The 21,903-nt window shown below is 43.6% G+C and overlaps 1 protein-coding gene across 3 annotated transcripts in view; it reads right to left on the bottom strand.

The window, feature by feature from the left end:
- Nucleotides 1–1,270: 1,270 nt before the first annotated feature.
- SCG5 (secretogranin V) overlaps nucleotides 1,271–21,903 on the bottom strand; it is a 58,622-nt gene continuing 37,989 nt past the window's right edge. For 2 of the 3 annotated variants that reach the window (XM_008142962.3, XM_054716378.1), the window contains exons 3-6: nucleotides 18,594–18,743; nucleotides 13,416–13,528; nucleotides 6,538–6,591; nucleotides 1,271–1,833 (exon numbers count right to left, since the gene is read on the bottom strand). In XM_008142962.3, coding sequence (XP_008141184.2) covers nucleotides 1,738–1,833; nucleotides 6,538–6,591; nucleotides 13,416–13,528; nucleotides 18,594–18,743 — 413 coding nt within the window. In that variant the 3' untranslated portion in view covers nucleotides 1,271–1,737. The remainder of the gene's footprint in view (nucleotides 1,834–6,537; nucleotides 6,592–13,415; nucleotides 13,529–18,593; nucleotides 18,744–21,903) is intronic. The other variant, XM_008142963.2, reaches the window with a different exon arrangement.

Here is a 21,903-nt window from a genome sequence, read left to right as displayed (position 1 = left end):
TCAGTGGATAGAGCATCGGCCTGTGGACTGAAAGGTCCCAGGTTCGATTCTGGTCAAGGGCATGTACCTTGGTTGCGGGCACATCCCCAGTGGGGGTTGTGCAGGAGGCAGCTGATCGATGTTTCTAGCTCTCTATCCCTCTCCCTTCCTCTCTGTAAAAAATCAATAAAAGATATTAAAAAAAAACAAAAACCTAAAACATCTTTCTTTAGCCATTGTTCCTTCCTTTTCCTTCTGTCTAATCTTAGAGAAAGAGATGTCTTTGGTTTTCCTGAGAGCTGGAACTGGCATGAGATGTAACTGAAATACCTACAAAGCCCAGAACACATAGGGTAGACCCTCGCAGCCCCCCACATCTCCAGTGAGGGAACGGGAACTGTCTTTGGAAGCAGGTGGCGAGGGTGCTTCTGACATCAAGCTGTGGGCGGTGGAGACACTGCTTGCAGTAACTCTTGGGAAAATGCCTCCTGCTATGAAAAAGCTGCCAATACCTTTCTTGATTTTTATAAGCCCCAATAACAGACTCACATGTTAACTAAATACGGTCAAGCTATTTCTATTAGACGAGGCCCTGACATAAATGCGCACTTATTAAAATTAAATCAAGGATGATCTTTCTCGCTGAGTGCTTCCTCCCTTTTATAGACAAGGAAATTGAGGACAATGCTACCAAAGCCTGAAATTGTTGTCTGCATTAGAGTGAGGAGCTGTAAAAGGCACGGAAACCATCTCCCCAGTGAACTGATCCCTGCCAGCCGACCACTGAATTGCTCTTCTGCCCTGGGAGAGCTCGGCTGGAAGGAAAGTGCACACCTCTTCACAAGCAGGCAGCACAGGCTCCAGCACCAGAGTGGAGCTGGCCAACGTACTCAGTGCCCCTGGAGACACACTGAGACCAAGATGGTATGATCTGCTGCCCGAGGGTCTCAGCAGTGTCAGACTGGGTCGCTGATGCACCCCCAGAGCCCAACCCTGTGCCGGGCCCATGACAAAAACCCATTATTTACTTAATAAACAAAATAAGTCAAAATCAGAAGACCTTAGTCATTAGGTACTGTCTGTGCCACTTTCAGCTTTCCGTGGAAGCTCTGAGTCTCAGTCCCACCATCTGTAAAATGGGGATAATAATGCAGCCCCATTTGCTTCACAGTATTATTGTTAAGATTGGTTAAATTCATATTCATGAGTTTGTCCTAGTAAGCAAAGACATTGTTTTTATAATGCTCTAAATTAAAAAAAAAAAATTCCTATGCCAACACTTGCACACAACACACATTTATTAAGATGCAGCCAAGTGAGATGTGTCGGGCCCTCCTCCGAGTACAACCTTCTTTATTGGTGTGTAACAATGCCCACGGGCTGGGTGAGCGACATCATCAAAACCAAATGCCAGCTTTTTACAGACTTGGCCCAAACAGGGTAGCCAAAGCACCATTCCAAACGGCAAGAAATCTGACATTCCATTCACAGTCCTGCTTTCCATTGTGATTGACATACACACTTGCATTTTAATGCTCATTTCAGATCCTCATAAAAAAAAAAAAAAGCTTGTATTTGAATTTAGCAGAAAGCGGAGCTATCAGTGAAGGACAATGCAATAGCAAGGTAAAGCTGCTTTTCATCCACACTGGACTAAATTATAAGCATTTCGCCATTCACAGGGGCTCTAATAACATGTGCACATAAGCAATACCGAGGCCGGATGGCTGGTGTGGGTGTCCACCCAGCATCTTCACTTTACTCTGGGTCCTTATCCTCATCTGGAAAATGGGGGACCGACTTCTTTGCAACAACGTTGTCCAGTCTCTGTCCTTGTAGATATGGGTTGACACTCTGAAAAAATATATATATGGCTTGGTATTATACCTGAACATCGATACAGACACCTCACAAAATAGGTGAATGAGATCATCTCGAGTCTATTGGGTTAACTATAAGGTAACAAATAATTACTCCAGTGAACTAACCAACATCTCAGTGGGAGGAGAAACGTTGTCTGACAGATGTATCTAATTGTGTCTTTCACACAGCTATAAAGCCCTTATTGGATGCATTATGCCCCCTCCTTTTCTTGGCACAAAGATTTGGAATTAACCAGCGAATAGGCTCTCACTATTAACTTAGATACACAAGCCCATTATGAAAGAGAATTATTATTCTATGGCCTTAATAGGGGGAAGAGAGAATCTGAAATGCATTAAAGTATTTTACAAGATGAAGGTTCTAAAGATCACCAAGCAGGGCCAAGGTGAAATTCGATTTACAGACTAGTAACAGATCATCCTATAATGTTGACTCTTACATGCCAGCATTCTCCTAAAGAGGATTCAGCAGGGGGTCTGTAATCATTTCTGCCTTCCCTCAGTCAAATGGAAAAGCTGAAGAAAAAAAGGAGGAAGTCATGTGGAAGGCTCCATTATTTTTGACTCAAGACTCCATGGTCTGAAATCTCTTTTATCTGTTGGTATTCTGAATGAGTCAAGGTTTTTCCATTCCTTCTCTAATACATATTTTTTTGAGGTTTGGATTTGAATTAGGAATTGCAGCTTTACAACATAGCCTTTAGTAAGTAGAAAAAATTTCAAAAGTTGTGAAATATTGGTTATTGAAGTCACTTTCCAATAACTGAACAAAAATATTGGAAAGAAGCTGTAGTTGCAAATGATCAGCAATCCCGCTGCATACGAAGTCCCCAGGGATGAATGGGCAGAGTTCACAGGTCTGCTGTGACTTTTGAAGGGTGAGAAGACATTCTCCAAAGAGAAGGATTGGGACTGAGCTTAGTATTTGTAAACGTCCTTCCACATTCCAATGGGTAATGAAGCATGCAAATCCCACTCACCCTGAAAAAATGCATCACAAACCAGCTGATAATTTAAAAATATGTAATGTCCTCAGAGATCTGAAAAGTGACATGTCACAAAAGATGCTAGGAAGGCATCTTTAAAATATTTAAAATAACTAACATCTTTTCTATAACAAGAAGGTTGTCAACTAGAATGGCCTAGCCCAGTGGTCGGCAAACTCATTAGTCAACAGAGCCAAATATCAACAGTACAAAACGATTGAAATTTCTTTTTAAAGCCAAATTTTTTAAACTTAAACTTCTTCTAATGCCACTTCTTCAAAAGAGACTCGCCCAGGCCGTGGTATTTTGTGGAAGAGCCACACTCAAGGGGCCAAAGAGTCGCATGTGGCTCGCGAGCTGCTGTTTGCCGACCACTGACCTAGCCTATCCCAAGGAATTATATCAGGATCTTTGGTAGGTGGAGCAAATGTGAACTGAAAAGGCATATTCATATCATAAATCTCTTGAGTGATTTTTAGTAATAATATTTATTCTGAAAATTCTACTACATTAAAAAAGGATAGTAGATTTTTGTGTTTAATCAACAGTGGAATACAAGGTTGATAGCTCTTTACTAGTAAATAAAACAAATAGTTAACCTCAAATATTAGCAAGACTAGAGGCCTGGTGCATGAAAATTCATGCACTGGAGGGGGGGTCCCTCAGCCCAGCCTGCCCCCTCTCACAGTCTGGATGCCCTCAGGGGCAGGAGGTGACCTGGCGATCAGGGGAAGGTGATGACCCATCACATCTCTGCTGCTGCCACTGCCGGCAGCCCAAGCCTCAGCCGGCCCTGGTTACCTGAGCCTTGGGTGGCCCTGGGCAGCTGGGCAGCTGCCATCCGAGGCTTGCCTGCACCTCGGGCTGGCCCTGGGCAGCTGAGGGACTCCAGAGGCAGGTGTGCAGAGCAGCCGGGCCTGCCTGAGGGTGGGCCTGACCTTGCTGCATGCCTGCCGCCCCAGCAGGGCTAAGGGGACTGGGCACCACCATCTTGTGGCTGTGGGGGCCTCCATCTTTGAGGGTGGGGCAATCAATTAGCATATTCCCTCCTTATTGGCTGTGGATGCCGCCATCTTTGAGGGTGGGACAATCAATTAGCATATTCTCTCCTTATTGGCTGTAGGTGCCACCATCTTTGCAACGGTGTGAGGGTCAATTAGCATATTCCCTCTTTATTAGATAGGATACATCTTCAGAGTTAAAAAATTTGCTAAGTCATTTAAAGGTGAATTAACCTTTTATTCATGAAGCAAGTAGGAATTCAATTGAAAATTAGCAAGTATGGAACGTTTCATAAAACCACCTGGGGCTCCATTGTAACTTTGGGGAGAATCCTCTCGGTGAGGGAGTTTTATGGGAGATAGTCCTTCAGACCAGACCCAGAACATGGCAAAGATTGGAGGGAAGGGGAAGTAAATTAATGAAGAAGTAAAAGGAGCAATCAGTTGAACTTTGTTGATGAATGCTTAACTATTAGCATTGAATCCTAACTTAAGAGTAATTATAGCCGAAACCGGTTTGGCTCAGTGGATAGAGCGTCGGTCTGTGGACTGAAGGGTCCCAGGTTCGATTCCGATCAAGGGCATATACCTTGGTTGCGGGCACATCCCCAGTAGGGGGTGTGCAGGAGGCAGCTGGTCGATGTTTCTCTCTCATCGACATTTCTAGCTCTCTATCCCTCTCCCTTCCTCCCTATAAAAATCAATAAAATATATTTTTAAAAAAAGAGTAATTATAATAATGATACTTGGTTTTAATTATCCTTTGGAGAACTTAAGACACTTATAGATTTATCTTCAGCTTTGGGTGAGAGACTAGCCAGGTTACAAAGTGAGCATTATTCAGTTACACAACTGAAGAACCATTGGGATTGAATCCCTACTTTCCATGTCCTCTGGAAACCCACAGCAAATACTGAGCTTCATTTGAGAAAGACTTAATTTTTCCCAAAAGGAAGCCCCTAATTTCTATTGATTCATGCACTTGAGGTGGTAAAGTCTTCAGTCAAGATGGGAACACCATCTGAGGCATGATGACAGGGGAGGCAAGTTCTATTTCCCAACAGTCCTGAGAGGCTCACGGTTTATGGCATGAGCTTGGGTCTTTGTAGATGCCTGAGAATAGAAAGAACTTGATACCTCTGGGTCACAGCAACCCATATTTTCACAAATTCTAAGCCTTTCCTATGAGGAGGAAGTTGAGGCCAAAGTAAAACCTTTATAATATGTGTCCTAGCCAGAATTCTGATTTTGATAATCCTGGTCTCATCACTGAACCTAAATTGTGACCCACAGTCATTACTCAAGTCAGGGTAGAAGGAATGGTGAGCCAGGAAGTAGAGATAATTAAAGCTAAAGGCTAAGTTATTCATTTTGGGCCCATGATTGGTCTTATTTGGAAATGTCCTTGTTGTGCCATGGAGAGATATTCAAGCTATTTTGCTGGTAAATTATGTGTATTCTGAGCTGGAATAGAATTTCTTGATGTTCTCTCAAGCCCACATAACACCCTTCAGACCCTTCCTGCCACCATCTGCCACTGGACACTGTAATCATCTGAGAAAAACCCCTAATAACTCTTAACTCTCCCAAAGATCTGTTTCCAGACATCAAAACTGCATCTAGCATAGAAAATTGGCCATGGGATTTCTGTGTTTTGTCAGGTGGCATAGGGGTTTGGAAATCTCTGTTGCAGGGTCCTGAGAATTAATGCTGAGTTAAAAACCCCATTTCCCCACCCCCTAAGCACTCTGACTGGACTCGGCAAAACTCTCAGCATAGCTGCCGTGACCACTGTCCAGAGTCCCAAATTTCACCAGGATCCCAGCACTTACTATTCTAAATAATCAGTCAGTGGCCTTGGGTACATGGTTTGCTTTGTATATTTTAACAAAGTTGGTTACTCTCTGGCAGCACTTTGCTATGTAATACTAGGATTTTAACTTTTTCTCGTGCTGATCAGAGAATGGTGGCAGGTGGCCGGGCATTTCTGTGTAGGAAGGTTCCAGTGGATTAGCTGAATGGACAATGACCACTGATTAAATCACGGTGCCATCAAATTCGTGAGAAACCCAAAGCAAATTCAACCACTTTACACGAGGCAACACCATAGTGGCTCAGTATGACGCATCCAGACCAAAGTCCCGCCCTGGCAGCCCTGGGATGGTTGGTAGATTCAGAGGTCAGCAAACCAATATAATCGATCTAGTTGGTGATTACATCCATCTGGGTAGGCCAAGAAAAAAGGTATGTGGGAAGAATGAGGTTTGTTCTTCCCATCTTTTGTCCCCACATTCCTTCAGCATTGTTGCCTGGAGCATGCCTTTCATCACTTCCTTGTTCCTGTCTGGTGCGTTTATGTAACTGATGCAGGTATGTGAACCATCTCCCAGTGGCCTACAGACCCTCTGAGGAAAGACACATCGTCATGTACACCCAGGCAAGTTTCCTGTGAACAATGGAGGTGATGGAATCACCACAAAACCTGGCTGTGCACGAAAAACCGTGTCCGAATGCTTGAGAAAGCCATCCCAGAAACCAAGGCGGACTTTGTGGGCGTGGCCTGGTCACACGGACCCTGCTCTGCCCTCCCAGGACTGCTCCATCCCAACAACTGAAGGTTACCGCTTGTCAATGCCCCACTCAGAAACCTCCGGGCATCCCAGCCACCACCAGCCCGCTGTGCATTACCCTCCGCTTTCGTCTCTGTCCTGCCTTCATCTTCTCGTATAGGAGCTTCTTGTTCTAGAGTGGGAAGAAGAGACAACAAATACATGGGTGGATCAGATTTGGTGAGCCTCTATTTTAAAAGCAGCACTTGGTGTGTCCCCTGGATATTTGCATACCATCTTTTGGAAACAAAACTAGATGGAAAAAAAAAAAAAAAAAAAACTAGATGAAAGGAATGTCGCATCAGAAAGCTAGACCACGAGGGGGACGCTGGTGGTTGTGCGGCTCTGGATAAAGGTCTCTACAATGCCCCGAGGCACCTCCCTGTCATCAACATCCCATAAACGGGGAAATACGGCTCTCGAACACCCAAGCGCGTTGGAAGCCCATCTCCTCACTGTGAACAGCCTTGGTTCAAAACAAACGATGTTGTGTCACTTTACTTTTGGGTCTAACTCCCTTTTTATGAGCTGTACACATAAACTGTTCTCTAGAGCGGTGCCCGCCCATGAATAACAATCCTCTAGGTAAATAAATGGAACTCCGACTTCTGCAGCCTTTCCTCCCGTGGCCTTAGTCTGTGCACCCAGTCAAGACAATCGGAAAACCATTTGGTCTATAACAATTTTAATAGAGTGAGCCTTTTAAAAACTGCCAAAAAAAAAAAAACCTTCTTGGCAGAAGGAAAGTTATGTTGCGGGGGGTGCGGGGGAGGGGAACGGGATCTGTTACCACAGTTTGTATAAGTGTTTCCACATATTGCTGTATTTCAAACACACAGGGGCTGAAATGAGCTCTAGAATATCGGACACGTGCTCAACAGATTTCCCTTCTGTCGGGATCACAAAAGACAGACACGTAACCTGGAGGCACAAGGGGAGGAGGGAAGCTGGGGGGCTTTACTTGTGGGTTTTGGGTTTTTTTTTAAATCAGAAGGGAACTAAGGTATAAAAATGGTGATTCATCGTACTCTAAATAAAATACCCTGACATTGATTTTTTTTTTTTTTTTTTTAAGGAGATGACAGAGTTTTGGTAAGGAACAAGTTTATACAGCACTTGTATCCTCGGAACTGTCTGGAAAGAAAGAATTTTTTTATGGTGGATTTGGAAATGAAAATGACACATGCCAAGAATGAGCTTCGTAATTTTCATGTTCATTAAAATCTACCTCATCCGCAATTTACAATGCGTATTTCTTGCCCAACCTCAACTATGCAGGGAGGCCGCACCAGGGAGGGAGGGACCCCTCGCTGCCAAAGGCCATCCTGGCCATGGCCTCCATCTCATGCTCCCTTGGGGACTGATGAGTTTAATATCAGATGCAGTCTTGCCGTTTGCGACAGCATGGATGGACCTAGAGGGGATTGTGCTAAAGGAAATAAATCAGGCAAAGAAAGACTAATACCATATGATTTCACACATATGTGGAATATGAAAAAAAACTAAAATGAACAAATCATAAGCAAATTCATGGAGGCAAACAGCTGATTGGTGGTGACCAGAGGGAAAGGGGGGGTGGAGGGAGGGCAAATGGGTAAAGGGGGTCAGGGGGTCAAATGTACGGTGATGGATGGAAATTAGACTCTTGGTGGTGAGCACACTATAGTGTATACAATATTGAATTATAATGTTATATACCTGAAACTTATATCATGTTATAAACCAATGTTACCTCAACTTAAAATATACATATACATATACATATACATATACATATACATATACATATACATATAACAAATGTATATATGGAGGAAGGTGGAACATGGTCATTTACTGGAGGAATGAGTAATATTGCTATAAGGCTGTTGACCGGTGTGGCCTTTCTGGGATGTAACAATTCCTGATGCACAGAGAATATCCTGGGAGTTTGTGCCTGAGCTGGGGAAGGGGGCTGGGGCAAAGGGGTGAGGATAGGAGCTTCTTCATGTGCACTTCCGTGTGCAGCTGCCTGAGCAGGGGAGGGACTGTGCAGGGACCTGAGAGCTGGTGCCATCATATAAGATGGCCAATCAGTGTGGAGGAGCTCCACGGGGCCATGAGAGCCCTCATTCAAAAGGAAGTGCAAAAGGCTGGCAAGTCTTCCTCTCAGAGGTGGTCCCTGTGTTCCCCTAAGGACTGGGGTTAGGGTTAGCAGGATGGTGCTGTCTGACCTCTGCATGGAAGTGCTGGGGCGCTGCAATCAGCCCTGCTTTGTATGGATTCAAGGGCAGGGACTGGCAGGTATCGTGTGGGTAGCAGAAGTCTAAGAAGAAACCAGCCCCCTTTCCTGACACCCATTCCTTGTTGGTGGGTGGGGAGGGGCAAGTGGAGAGCCTGCTTCCCATGTGAGTAGCAGGTTCGAGTTCATAAAGAGGGCTTTCCATTGTGCCATCAAGATTTTGGACAACTGCCCAGATGTGGGTTTCAAATTCCATTCCTAAATGGAACCAGGGAGGCTTCTTGAAGGAATGTCTGTTTCCAGGGCTAGGGCAGGGAAAGCACAAGGATGAATGAATTTGGACTATCTAATTGGGCCAGAAAGTTAGGAAATGCTCAAAAAGAAAATGATGGGACATGTCAAAAGAAAGAAAAACCAGCATACAGAGACCCCCACTGGCTAAATCTAGGACAGTCTGTACACCAAAGTAAATAATGGGCATCAAATATTTAATATTGATATTAAATATACACAATTTTAAGTAAATAAACAAATCAAGGAAAACTCTTGCTTAGAGTAGAATGCCAACCAATAAATGCATAAAAATAATAGAGTAAGAAAATCACCATTAAAATTACCATAGTTATCACTGATTTTGGTGAGGGTCATTAATGGGTACTAAAATTGTTGGTTAAAAGTTTAATGGAGACAGAATATTTACACAGTCCCAAAGTATCCTTCCACAGGTTAATTATTAATTTCAAAAGGGAAACTGGTGATCTTACACTGGAGAAAGCTGGCAGACACTACTTTAACCAGGTTAGCACCAGTTTTGAGACCAATGGGTGTCACGTGCTTCTTGGCATAAAACACTAAAATACAAAGGCATAACTCCAGTTTGATCACATGGGAATTGCAACGAACACCAACTGAAGAACTTTCGATTCTTCAGACATTGCTGAGGTTATGAAAGGCAGAGAGGGTCCTTGCCTCTCATTTCTCCCTCGGCTCAGGCTCTGGCCATGATCAGCTGCTTTCGGGTAAGGAAGAGCCCCTAGTTGTCCATGCTGCCAATGAAAAGATGTGATAAGCACTTGGAAAGGAAAAATATTTGCTGTCAAGAAAATTTTTTCCTGAGTAACACTCTGTGATTAATGTGTGAAGAAGGGGAGTGACTGGCATCTATAGCAGCCTGCCTTTGGTCATAGCCGCTCAACGTTGTGGGTACACTCAACGTTGTCTGAAAGGCAACCAATCCTAGATAGGACTTGATAGGATCATGCACAGGACACATTCTGAGCGGTGAGCCATGGAAAAGGTAAGGGACTTATCCAATTTTTAAAGAACTCCTGGAGTCAGTTTGGTTCGAATCCCGGCTCTGCCAATCATCAGCTGTGTGGTATTAGGCAGCCTATTCCAACTCCCTAAGCCTGTATTTTCTCATCTGTAAAATGAGAGTAATAGGAATGGGCAGCTTGAATGAGACAATTCAGTAAAATATTTAATATAGTGTCTGGTAGATAATATGTGCTCAATAAATATTACTATCTATTTGTGTATTACAAAAGACAATTACCATTCATCTTTGTATTCCAATCACCTAACACAGGCCTGGAAGGCATATGATGTACATTTCATAAATGTGTCTTGATGCATTAACAAAGATAAAAATGCAGGAAACAAGACAGACACTGATATTTATATGTGAATCACTGCTAAAGACCCAGCTCGGCTCCAGCTAATGTCAAAAATAGAGAAACATTATTAGCAAATAAGGAATCAGGGTCTTGCATGCAGTTTCATGTAAAAGATAATTATTTTGTTAACTTGAAGGGTTGTCGAGCTTAAGACACGCCTGAGGCCATCATTCTATATATTCACTAGGAAGCTTGTAGACCCCAGTTTAGAAAAGCAAGACATACTCAATTCACACTTCCATGTGAAGATCAAACAAACCATACTTTACTGCTAGGTGGTAATGAGAAATTAAATGAAGAAAACTTAAGTTTAAACAAACACATAATTATAGCTGATAAAAGGTTTGTAAACATTGCTCCATGGTCACTGATCGGTAATAGTACTTCCCTTTTCATTTAGTACTAACTTGTTTGCTTGAGCTCTGATGTAGACAGAGACTAGGCATGACTGAGAAAACAAGTTGGTATTTCGAGAAGGATGCAAAGAGGATGAAGGATGGTGGTTGGCCTCTTACTGGAGCACCGAGAGTGAGTGGAACTTGGTGAGAGAACTCTAAAGGTTTTTAAGAAGAGGCAAGGAAAGTTGGCAAGAGAGAAGTTTCCATTTCTCCCGCTTCCCCCGTGGGGGTCTCTGCCCTCAGTCAGACTTCTCTCAGTCTCCCCCTGGCTTCCTTTTTTCTCTTTTCCAGCCTGCCAGTTATGCAGGCTACCTTCTCACCTTACCCCTCAATGCCGCCCTTTTTAGCAACTTTGACTTCCTCAATGGGTATTGTACAATTGGCCATGAGTCCTCAGTCCTGGATCTTCCTCTACCCTTATCTTCCACCTTTCCTAGTAACTGTACCCAGTGCTCATGGCAGAACTAGAGTATTTTACTGAATGAGATAATTCAGTAAAATATTTAACATAGTGTCTGAACAATGCTAGGTTGTGTTCATTTTATTTTCATGCAGCTCTTCTCAACCAGAAGACTATCAGCTCTATGAAGGCCAATACCATGTCTTGATGACTATTGCATATTGAGCACCCAGCATGGTGCCTGGAATGAAGCAGGCGTAATATCTTCCACTTAATCTTTGTTGAAGCTGCCCTGGCTTCTATTTGGCAATACTTTTGCCCATCTCTTGTGATCCTCTGTGATCTTCTACTCTCTCCCTCCCTCTCTCTGTTCCCTTCTTTCCTTCCCACCTCCCTCTCTTCTTTCCTCTTTTCTTTTTAAGATTCCCTCAGAGGGAAAGTTCATACCATCCACTTCATATAAGCCTGACCTATCTCATCTTTCCTCCTCATGCTCTATTTATGCCACATACCAATGTTAGTCAGGTCCCCGGCCTCCTTAGAAATGTCTTAGAGCCTCATCATGTTGGTGACTTTCACTTGCATTCACTATGATCACAGCCACAGCTTTCAGAGCTGGAATTACTTCCTTTATTTCCTAGCTTTAATCCCTTCTGCCACCAGGATAAGTTCCTTTATAGAAGCTTTTCATGAGTCCAGTCTCCTTTTTAAGAACCTATAGATGTTTGCCAATTTAATTCAACATATTCAAACTCTCCTAGTAGGCTTCAGCATGGCTCCCCATGCCAAGTCTCCCTAACAAAACTGCTTATGAAAAAGAAGAGAAATAAAATGATGCATATTGCAAGAAGCAAAATCAACTTAGGAGGTATTATTGATTTGTTGTTTTAAGACAGGAAATGTGTGCATTTGAAGGTTGCATGTTGAATCAACTCACTGCAATGTTAAAGCAAGATGATGAAAACGGTTAACGAGCAGGAACATCTTTCTCTAAAACGGTGTAAGAGGAAGGGAGCGCGTTTAGTCCTGAGACTACAAAACTCCTAGTGAAGTCGAAGCAAGGTCAGCTGCCAGTAATGAGCTGAGAAGGGATTGATAGCTTTAGAAGGGCTTAGGAAGTTAGGAATATCTGCCCATTCACTCATTCCACAGATGTATTGACTACCTACTGATATGTGAACTAACACTCCCTAGTATTTTTCCACTTTTCTCACATGGCTTCAGCATCCAACTACATGGGCCCAACCACAGGGACACAGATACATCCTCATTCAACTGGGATCTCATTTGGCCCATTGTTCCAGCCTGCCTTCACCATCTTGAATCCCAACTGCCACTTAGTGCAAGCCCTTCCAACTTTGTGTCATCCTTTGAGAATCTGATAATCACACCTTCTATATTTTTTAAATTAGAAACATTTATTAAAATGTGAACATGCAGGATGCCTCGTGAAATCTCTCTCCCTGTTAACGTGGACCCTTTAACAAGCTCCCTTTTGGGGACGTTCTCTTGCCTGGGCTATGTCTCCCCACTGCTCCCAATAGGACTTCGTGAAAGATCTCATCAAATACTTTGCTGAAGTCCAAATGCACCACACTCACTTCATTTCCCTCATCGAGCTGGCAAGTAAGTGAATAATGCTGGCAAGTAGAATACAATTAGTTTGACAAAACTTGTTTTTAGCAAACCTGTGCCAAATGGTCATGCTTTCTCTTTCCAAGTGCTTATAAACAATTTCCTTAACTGGCAATTATAGATCCTTGCCTGGTATTGACAGCAAGCTCACGGCTGCAGATTTTTTTTTCTTTCCTTAACTCAGAATTACATACATCTGTTTCTAAGCTTCTGGCATCATTTTTCCTTAGTTCTGCAGAGGTCATTACTCTACTCTAGAGATAAAATTTGCTGATTTTCTCAGTATCCTTTTTTAAAAACAATCATATATTGCCTATCAGAGCTGCATGAAACACTGGTGACACTTCAGGATGTATTAGGAGGCAGACTGTGGGGTGGACCGCAGTGGAAGCCTCTGCAGCCTATAGCTAATAAGATGGGTTCAGGTCATCAAATCTTCAGATTGGCTGGAATATTGTGGCCTAGAGTGTGGTTTGGACTAGAACTACTTAAAGTCCCTCTCAACCAGAGATTTCTGATAAATCAGCCACTAAACAGTTTTTCTTCTCTCTCCCCACCCATATTGCTCATCTCTACCATCAGTACTTTCAGAGTATAAAACCCACTAGTAACTAAGATTGGACTTACCCACTTGCCCAAGCCTGGGTAGTCATGTTCGGGATCATACAGGTGCTGGTGCAACTGGAATTCTTGACTGAACTCCGCTGTGTCGGGGGTGTGCTCTAGACATCCATCATCTACTGCAAACAGCAAAGGGCTTGAGGAACGGCCAAGGCATTTATCATTATTCCAAAAGAGTTCATTTATTAAAAACAACCAGACACCCAAAGGTCAGACTGTATTCACATCAGTCACTCAAAGTCACTTTTCCTCTGGGATTTGTTCATCCCAAATGCTCGTACCTGTGGCTGAGACTGTTTGGCTGCCCACCAAACCCACTTTCCCTTTCCTCTCTGCACACAGCCAATTTTCCAGCCGTGCTTTGCAATAGGGCGGTGCTGTAGGCCTGAGTTTGGGCCAATGGGACGTGGGCAGAAATGATGTATTCCATCTCCAGGCCTAGCCCATCCAAACCTCCTATATAGCCCCACTCCTTGTCCCATGCCCGCGTCATTGTTCTGCTTTATACATGTAGCCAATCAAGGCAACTATGTGGGATTTAATGAACAAACTGAACTAACAAGCAAAATAGACGCAGACTCATAGATAGAGAGCAGGCAGACAGCTTGGGTGTGGGGGCAGGTGTCGGGGGTGGTGGAGGGAGAGAGCAAAAAAGAGAGAAAGAACTCATGGACATGGACTACAGTGTGGTGATTGCGGTGGGAAGAGGGGTGGGCGGAGGTGGAAGGGGTACAGGTAGAATAAATGGTGATGGAAAAACAAAAAGGAAAGATGACAGTTGTTGCTGAACCTCCCACCCCACCACATCCTCACCACCTCTGGCAGGACTTCACAGGAGTGAGAAATAAACTCCTATTGTGTTAAGACACTATCTGCTTTATCTGTTATAACAGCAAGTACTTCCTTAACTAATACACTTCCCTTCCACATGACTCACTCTGTTTTCCCTTGGGTGAGCTCTTTAGCAACACTTCCAGCTCTTGGAGAACATACATGATACAAGAACAACAATCACTAGGCAGTACCTGCGGTTGTGAGTTATGGGGGTAATGGGGTAAACTTTGAAGTCAGACAGAGCAGAGGTTGGGGTTCAAATCCTGGCTCATAAGTGACAGATAGGTTTAGTTCCTTAGACAAGTTAACTTAGTCTCTCTAAGTCCATTTACTCATCTGTGAGATGGGAGTAATCACATACGTACCTTTCAGGCTGCTATGAGAAATAGAGATGATGGTACACAGAGCATTTGGCACATACTAGGTTTGCTCTTTGTTTTAATTCCTTCCCCACCACCTCGCTTTAAGTGACGGTTTATACTATGACTGCTCTTTGAAATAAAGCATGACTTCCATTCCAACCCAAGAAAGGTTATCCCTCTTTGCTGCTGCTATTACCTATACCCTGTCATTACTAGAAACCATGCTTTGAAAATAAGTCTTTCTTTTTTCTGTCTCTAATGTGCTACAGAAAACGGTTTAAATAGGGGGCAGGGGATGGATTGTGAATTTTGTGTAGGGCTAGGGCAGTGGTCGGCAAACTCATTAGTCAACAGAGCCAAATATCAACAGTACAACGATTGAAATTTCTTTTGAGAGTCAGATTTTTTAAACTTAAACTTCTTCTAATGCCACTTCTTCAAAATAGACTCGCCCAGGCCGTGGTATTTTGTGGAAGAGTCACACTCAAGGGGCCAAAGAGCCGCATGTGGCTCGTGAGCCGCGGTTTGCCGACCACGGGGCTAGGGGAAGAAAGAGTCCCTTTGCACAGGGATAATGAACCAGCAAAGGCAATGGTAGTCTAGTCCCCTGAGACTGCTCTGACACCTTCCGGCAGCTTTAGGCTCCAGTCTCTCAGCTCTTAGCAGCATCAGCTCTGGTGGAAGTCGAGCACCTGAACAAATCCCTAATGTGGCTCTATTGTGGCTCCCCACTTTTCACGGAACTATTTATCTAATTTCTTCATCTACAGCAATTAACACATAGGGAAGGGAGAGCAAATGAAGAGAATTCTGGCCATCTGCATAAGGCAGCTTTGCAACCTGTTCATAATTGTTTCGCCAGTGCCTCGGAGGGCCCAGACTGAGAGAAAAGATGAAGCCCTGTCCTGGGAACCAAATGTGTCTTGGGCCTGATAATGTGCCCTGGAATTCACATCCTATCCCTGAGGATGGGCTCTCTGGGTTCTGCTGCTCTGTCCAAGGTGAGGGGGGCGGGGGCTTGCTTCAGAGGAGAGCATGGCACGGGAGGGGAAGACAGTTTTATTCTTGGGCTGCTCAATGGTGTGGTGTCACGATTCTCAGTGAGGCATATCTCAAGCAACTTCTTACAAATAATGACCACATCTACAAGTGATTTCCTTTTCAGAATGCAAATTGTGGTAGAACAAAGACCAAGAAACAGAAAGATAACAAAGGAAATGGCAAATAAATTGTGACAAGAAAGGGTCTGGGAGTTGGGTTTTTATCCAACTCTATCAGCCCACCTAATTGCTATTCTCAGAGCTCCTGCGTGCTTCATTGCATAGGTCTGTATCTTTCTTTTGTCGGGATAACCTACATTGCATGTTTTTTAAAGGCACTGACTATGTCTTCATTTTCACAGTGAAGAGCCTGAGGCCCTGGGAAGAAACGAGACCACTGTAGTGAACACTAGAACTCAGATCTCTTGGCTCTAAGTCCGCTTCTCTTTCCATCCTCCGAAAATAGTAGTTTTCAAACTGAGTATGCACCAGAATCACATGGAAGGCAGGTTAAAACACAGATCCTTGGGTCCTACCCCCAAGTTTCTGATCCTATAGGTCTGGAGTAAGGCTTAAAGTTTTCATTCCTTGCAGACTGGTGCAGCCACGATGGAAAGCAGTATGGCGTTTCCTCAAAAAATTAAATATGGAACTGCCATTTGACCCAGTGATACCACTTCTAGGAATATACCCTAAGAAACCCGAAACACCAATCAGAAAGAATGTGTGTACCTCTATGTTCATAGCAGCACAATTTATGATAGCTATGATCTGGAAACAGCCTAAATGCCCATCAGCAGATGAGTGGATAGAAAAGCTGTGGTACGTTTATTCCATGGAATACTATGCAGCAGTAAAAAAGAGAGAGCTCTTACCCTTTGAAACAGCATGGAGAGACCTGGAGAGGATCATGCTAAGTGAAATAAGTCAGTCAGAGAAAATCAAGTATCACATGATCTCACTCCTATATGGAATCTAACAAAATAAACAGATGAACAGAGTGGATCCAGAGACATGGAAGCACGGAACAGAGTGTGGAATCTCAGAGTGAAGGCGGGGGAGGGTGCGTGGGTGGGAGGTAATCAACCAAAGACCTTGTATGCATCTATGCATGGCCCATGGACATAGACAATAGAGTGGTGAAGGCCTGGGTCAGGGGGCAGGGGAGGGTTGAAGGGGGTCAATGGGGGGAAAAAGGGGACATATGTAATACTTTCAACAATAAAGAATTATTTTTTTTAAAAAGTTTGCATTCCTGCCAAAGCCGGTTTGGCTCAGTGGATAGAGCGTCGGCCTGCAGACTGAAGGGTCCCGGGTTCGATTCCGGTCAAGGGCATGTACATTGGTTGTGGGCACGTCCCTGGTGGGGGGTGTGCAGGAGGCAGCTGGTCGATGTTTCTAGCTCTCTGTCCCTCTCCTTTCCTCTCTGTGAAAAGTCAATAAAATATATTTTTAAAAAAATAAAAATAAAATAAAATAAAAAAAAAAGTTTGCATTCCTAATAAGTTTCCAGGTAATGCTGATGCTCAGGTCCTGGAACCACACCTGAAGAACCACTGCACTGTCCACTTAACCAAATCCCTGTGGGGACTGTTGGTCTTCAAACTCTAAACTGCTCTCTCTTCCTACCCTCCAAAGCCCAACCAGCAAGTAAAATGCAGCAGGAGCCAGCGTCCCCACTTCTGGGCCACATCCAACTGCTTTGGTTGCTTCATCCCAGGATGGAGGCTCCGTGCCCATGAAAAACAGAGACCTCACCCTAAATGAAAAGGGGTGTATCTTTCAGAGACAGAGTCTTCCAGACAAAACTTGCATTGTGTTTAAGAAAAGCTGAGGGGCCAACGCTGACACAATTTTCAAACCAAGGCAATTTGTCATGGTGGTTGAGTGCAGGGTACTGAATCAGGTAGACCTGGGTTTGAGTCTTGGCTCAGCTACTTGCTACATAGATAGTGTTGGGCATGTTACTCTCTAAGCTTCAGTTTCCGTGCATATAAAGTAAGGATAATAAGTACCAACTACCCTTATTAGGCTTGGAGAAAAAGACTACTACTAAAAGTTAGCACAAGCCCAAGGAGAGAGATGCATTACTTACTAGTGGCCAAGCTAATTACAATCAGGATGTCACTTAATGATCCTTACCCTGTGCTAGGCGCTATGCCAAGTGTTTCACATGAATAATTTCATTTAATTCTCACAACAACCCCCATTTTGCAAATGAGGAAACTAAAGTGCAACGTGGTTAATTAACTTGTTCAAGGTCACATATTTTGACCTTGGGTTTGAATTCGGGTAGTCCAAGTCTAGAGCCACTTGTTTTAACCATCAAAGTAAGCTGCTCAAAGCCCAGCATAAGTGTAGCTCATTCACCAGTCATTCTCTTTGGCGTCAGGAAATAGGAACGTGGGAAGAACATACAAGTAGCAAGGAAATTTTCAATTTTCTTCCTTAGCCAACTTCTTATCTTACTAGACCCCCTCCCTCTCATTCCACCTCCTGGCCACTAAGGAAACATTTCAGGATGGATTCTAACTAATTGAGATGTAGTTGGAATGTCAATTGTCAAGAGAAGTAAGGAAAACAAATGGCATGGGCAATCCACGAACCAAGTAGCCAGTTCCAAAGACACTAAACATGGGCAGCCATTACGTCATAGAAGGGAGGGGGGCATTCTCCATGCAGAAAAGAGCCTCAGTTTCCATTTCCAAAGAGGGAGAGACAGAATGTAAAGCCCTGGCAAGGAAGCCCTATGTGGGTGTATCTGAATGCCAGAACTCACCAAGAAAAGTATTCTAGAATAAAATTTCCTTTCCAATCCACTTACAAGTGCATGAGGGCTCATTGGACTAGAAACGCCATTTCTCACAATATTTGTAGCTGATCTTAGAATTTTTTATTTCCTCCCAAAGCCACTGCCATACGTGGGAAGCAAAGGACATGTCCATTACCTGTTTTTCCAACAGGACAAGGATTTGGAGGGTCAGGGTAGCCCTGATCCTCACTGAAGTCCTTGGGAATGTTGTCACCAGTCAACTCTGCCACAATGTTTGGGATGTTGCCAAAAGGACCCAAGTGCTGCAGACCTTCATGAGCTCCACCTGCCGGGGAATCAGAAGCAGTTCATTTCAGTGCAATTACATTAACTTAACGAATATTTAATCAGGCATGCCATACATTCAATGCTCTGAGCTCTGTGCTGGGGAGAGAAAAAGAACCAAGCAATTCCTGCCTCTGGTAAAATTTTTAAAATTTAGTTGTAGAAACAGACACATACTATACATATATCTTTTCTACACAAAGTGCATTACATACATTCTAGAATAGAAATGTCAACACAGCATCATGGAAGCATAGAAAAGGGGGAGTTTCATTTCACTGATGTGATGGGGAGGGCTTCTTGGACCAGTCAGAATTTGAGCAGCACTGACTCAGGTGGGTAGGGCTTTGGAAGCTGGGCGTGGAGCTTGTGGCCTGGGTGAGGGAAGGTGGGGGAAGAGAAAGGTGAGAACAGACTGAATGACAACCCATAACCAAAAAGGGTAGGTAAAAAAAAAAAAAGTCACTGCCATTCTAGATCAGCCACTTCACATTCAGTATATTTACTTTAATCATTTCTCCTCTGCATATCTTTTTACACATAAATGTTTATTCATTTTTTACTTAATATTAAAACACAAGCGTCTTCCCGTGTGGCTGCAGTCTCTACTCCCATCATTATGAATGGCAATGTAGCTTTCTATCCAGTGGCTCTACCACAGCATATCAATCATTCCCCTATGTGGGACATTTAGTGTTTCCCAATTTACTCTTAGGCAGTTCATTTTTTCCATGTTTTGGATTAATCTTCCTCAGTATTGATTTCCACAAGACAAAATACTAGGTCAAAAGCTATAAAGACTTTCATGGCTCCTTATGTTATACTAGAGGCCCAGTGCACCACATTCGTGCACTGGGGGGGAGGGGTCCCTCAGCCTGGCCTGCACCTTCTCGCAGTGCAGGACCCCAGGGAGCGGGCCTAAGCCGGCAGACGGACATCCTCCCGAGGGGTCCTTAGCCTTGCTGCAGAGAGGATCCCGACACCGCCAATGTGCTCCCCAGCTGTGAGCTTGGCTTCTGGCTGAGCGGTGCTCCCACTGTGGGAGCACACTGACCACCGGGGGCAGCTCCCGCGTTGAGCGTCTGCCCCCTGCTGGTCAGTGCACATCATAGCGACCGGTCTTTCCACCATTCGGTCTATTTGCATATTAACCTTTTATTATATAGGATTGCCAAACTGCTCTCCCAAAAAAGAGGTACAAATGTTTGGAGACCTTGAAGATCTCTTTTATATTACCCTTTTCAGGTAGTGTTTTTATTATAATGATTCTGAAGGTAATAGTGGGTTAACAAATTCTTTTTATTTGAGAAGAACATTGATTTGCATGCACTGGTTTCAACCCCAGCAATATCAAATAATTGGGAAATAAGTCTTGTAAAAAAAAAAAAAAGGAGGTACAATTTATAAAGTATCTTCAACAAAATATGATATTATCACTTCTACAGCATCCTTATCAGCACTGGGTTTTATACAAATAATTTTTATGTTTTCTTTGTTAATTTAAAAGGCTCTGAGAAAAAAATACTTTTTATTTGTAATGTCTTTGATTACTGGGTCAGTCAAATAACTTTCCATGTGCTTATTACTAGTTTTCATTTCTTTTTTGTGAGTTGTCTGTTCATGCCCTTGGAACTTCAGTATTTCTAATATAAATGTGTATGACCATTTTACATAATAAAGATATCAGGCCATTGGATGTCACATTTTCTGCAAAGATTTTCCCATATTGTCTGACTTTGAATTCTGGATATTATGGTACTATTTCCTTAACGTAAAGTTTTTAATATTTATGGAGTCAGATTTGTTGCTGTTATTCCCCTTTGTGATTTCTTGCCATCCTTCTAAACTTACAAAATCACTATCCTTTCAGAACTACTACCAACATTTGGATATTTCTTTCAGCTTTTCTATTTTTAAAGTTAATTCTTTTGTCCACATGCTCTTGTTTTAGTGCATGTTAAATACCTAACCAATAATCCCACCAGAATTTAAGTAATTCTGTCCTTCCCCACTTAGGTCAACAAATACTTACATGCTCCATACATAGCAAAATCTGCTCTGAGCACCAATCACAGCAGTAAATAAGCACAATGTACATTGTATAACCTGCTTTACTTGTAAGTACAAATTCTTTTCTTGTACCCTTAATCCTATCTAATAAAGAGGGAATATGCTAATTGACCATCCCACCCTCACAAAGATGGCAGTGCCCACAGCCACTAAGGGAGGAATATGCTAATTGACTGTCACACCCTCAAAGATGGCGGCTCCCACAGCCACAAGATGGTGGCGCCCAGTCTCCTCAGCCCAGCCTGGGCAGCAGGCACTCGGCACAGCCGGGCCCACCCCCAGGCGGGTCTGGCTGCTCCGCACGCCTGCCTCCGGAGTCCCCCAGTCCCCTCAGCCCCCAGCTGCCAAGGGCCGGCCTGAGGCACAGGTAACCAGGGCCGACAGAGGCTTGCGCTGTGGCAGTGGCAGCAGCAGAGGTGTGATGGGGGTGTTGCCTTCCCCTGATCACCAGGTCACCTCCCACCCCTGAGGGCTCCCGGACTGTGAGGGGGGCAGGCCAGGCTGAGGGACGCCCCCGTCTCCAGCACATGAATTTTCATGTACCAGGACTCTAGTATAATATAAGGCACAGGAACCTTACTCTTCCAGCACAGAGCAGGTCATTTCTTGGAATGAATTTCTATTTATTAACTTTAGTGGGGCACAGAGGCCCCACACTCCCAACCCCCTTATTGCACAATCACCCTGTACATAGACCTGTACACAAAGGACCAAATAAAAATCAAAAGGGGTGCCTGAAAGTAGAACCCAAATCAGGCTACAATAGCTCCACTTGGCCTTCACGAGAAGGATGGTCTTACCAATCTGTCATATTATTTAATTCCAGCAGCTGGATGAGGCTCCCTCCTCTCCAGATGAGCCCAAGCACTGCCCAGCTGTGCCTTCTGACACTTGCTCTTCTTTCTTTTTTCTTTCTTTCTTCCTTTCTTTCTTTCTTTTTCCTTTTTTGGCTGAACCAGCTCCACTTTATTTATTTAGTTACTTTTTAATATTTTTATTGATTTCAGAGAGAAAGGGAGAAGGAGAGAGAGATAGAACATCAATGATGAGAGAATCAATGATGAGAGAGAATTGGCTGCCTCCTGCACGCC

Source organism: Eptesicus fuscus, chromosome 5 (genome assembly GCF_027574615.1).
Source record: "Eptesicus fuscus isolate TK198812 chromosome 5, DD_ASM_mEF_20220401, whole genome shotgun sequence".
Lineage (NCBI taxonomy): Eukaryota > Metazoa > Chordata > Mammalia > Chiroptera > Vespertilionidae > Eptesicus > Eptesicus fuscus.
This window is presented reverse-complemented; position numbering and strand designations above follow the sequence as displayed.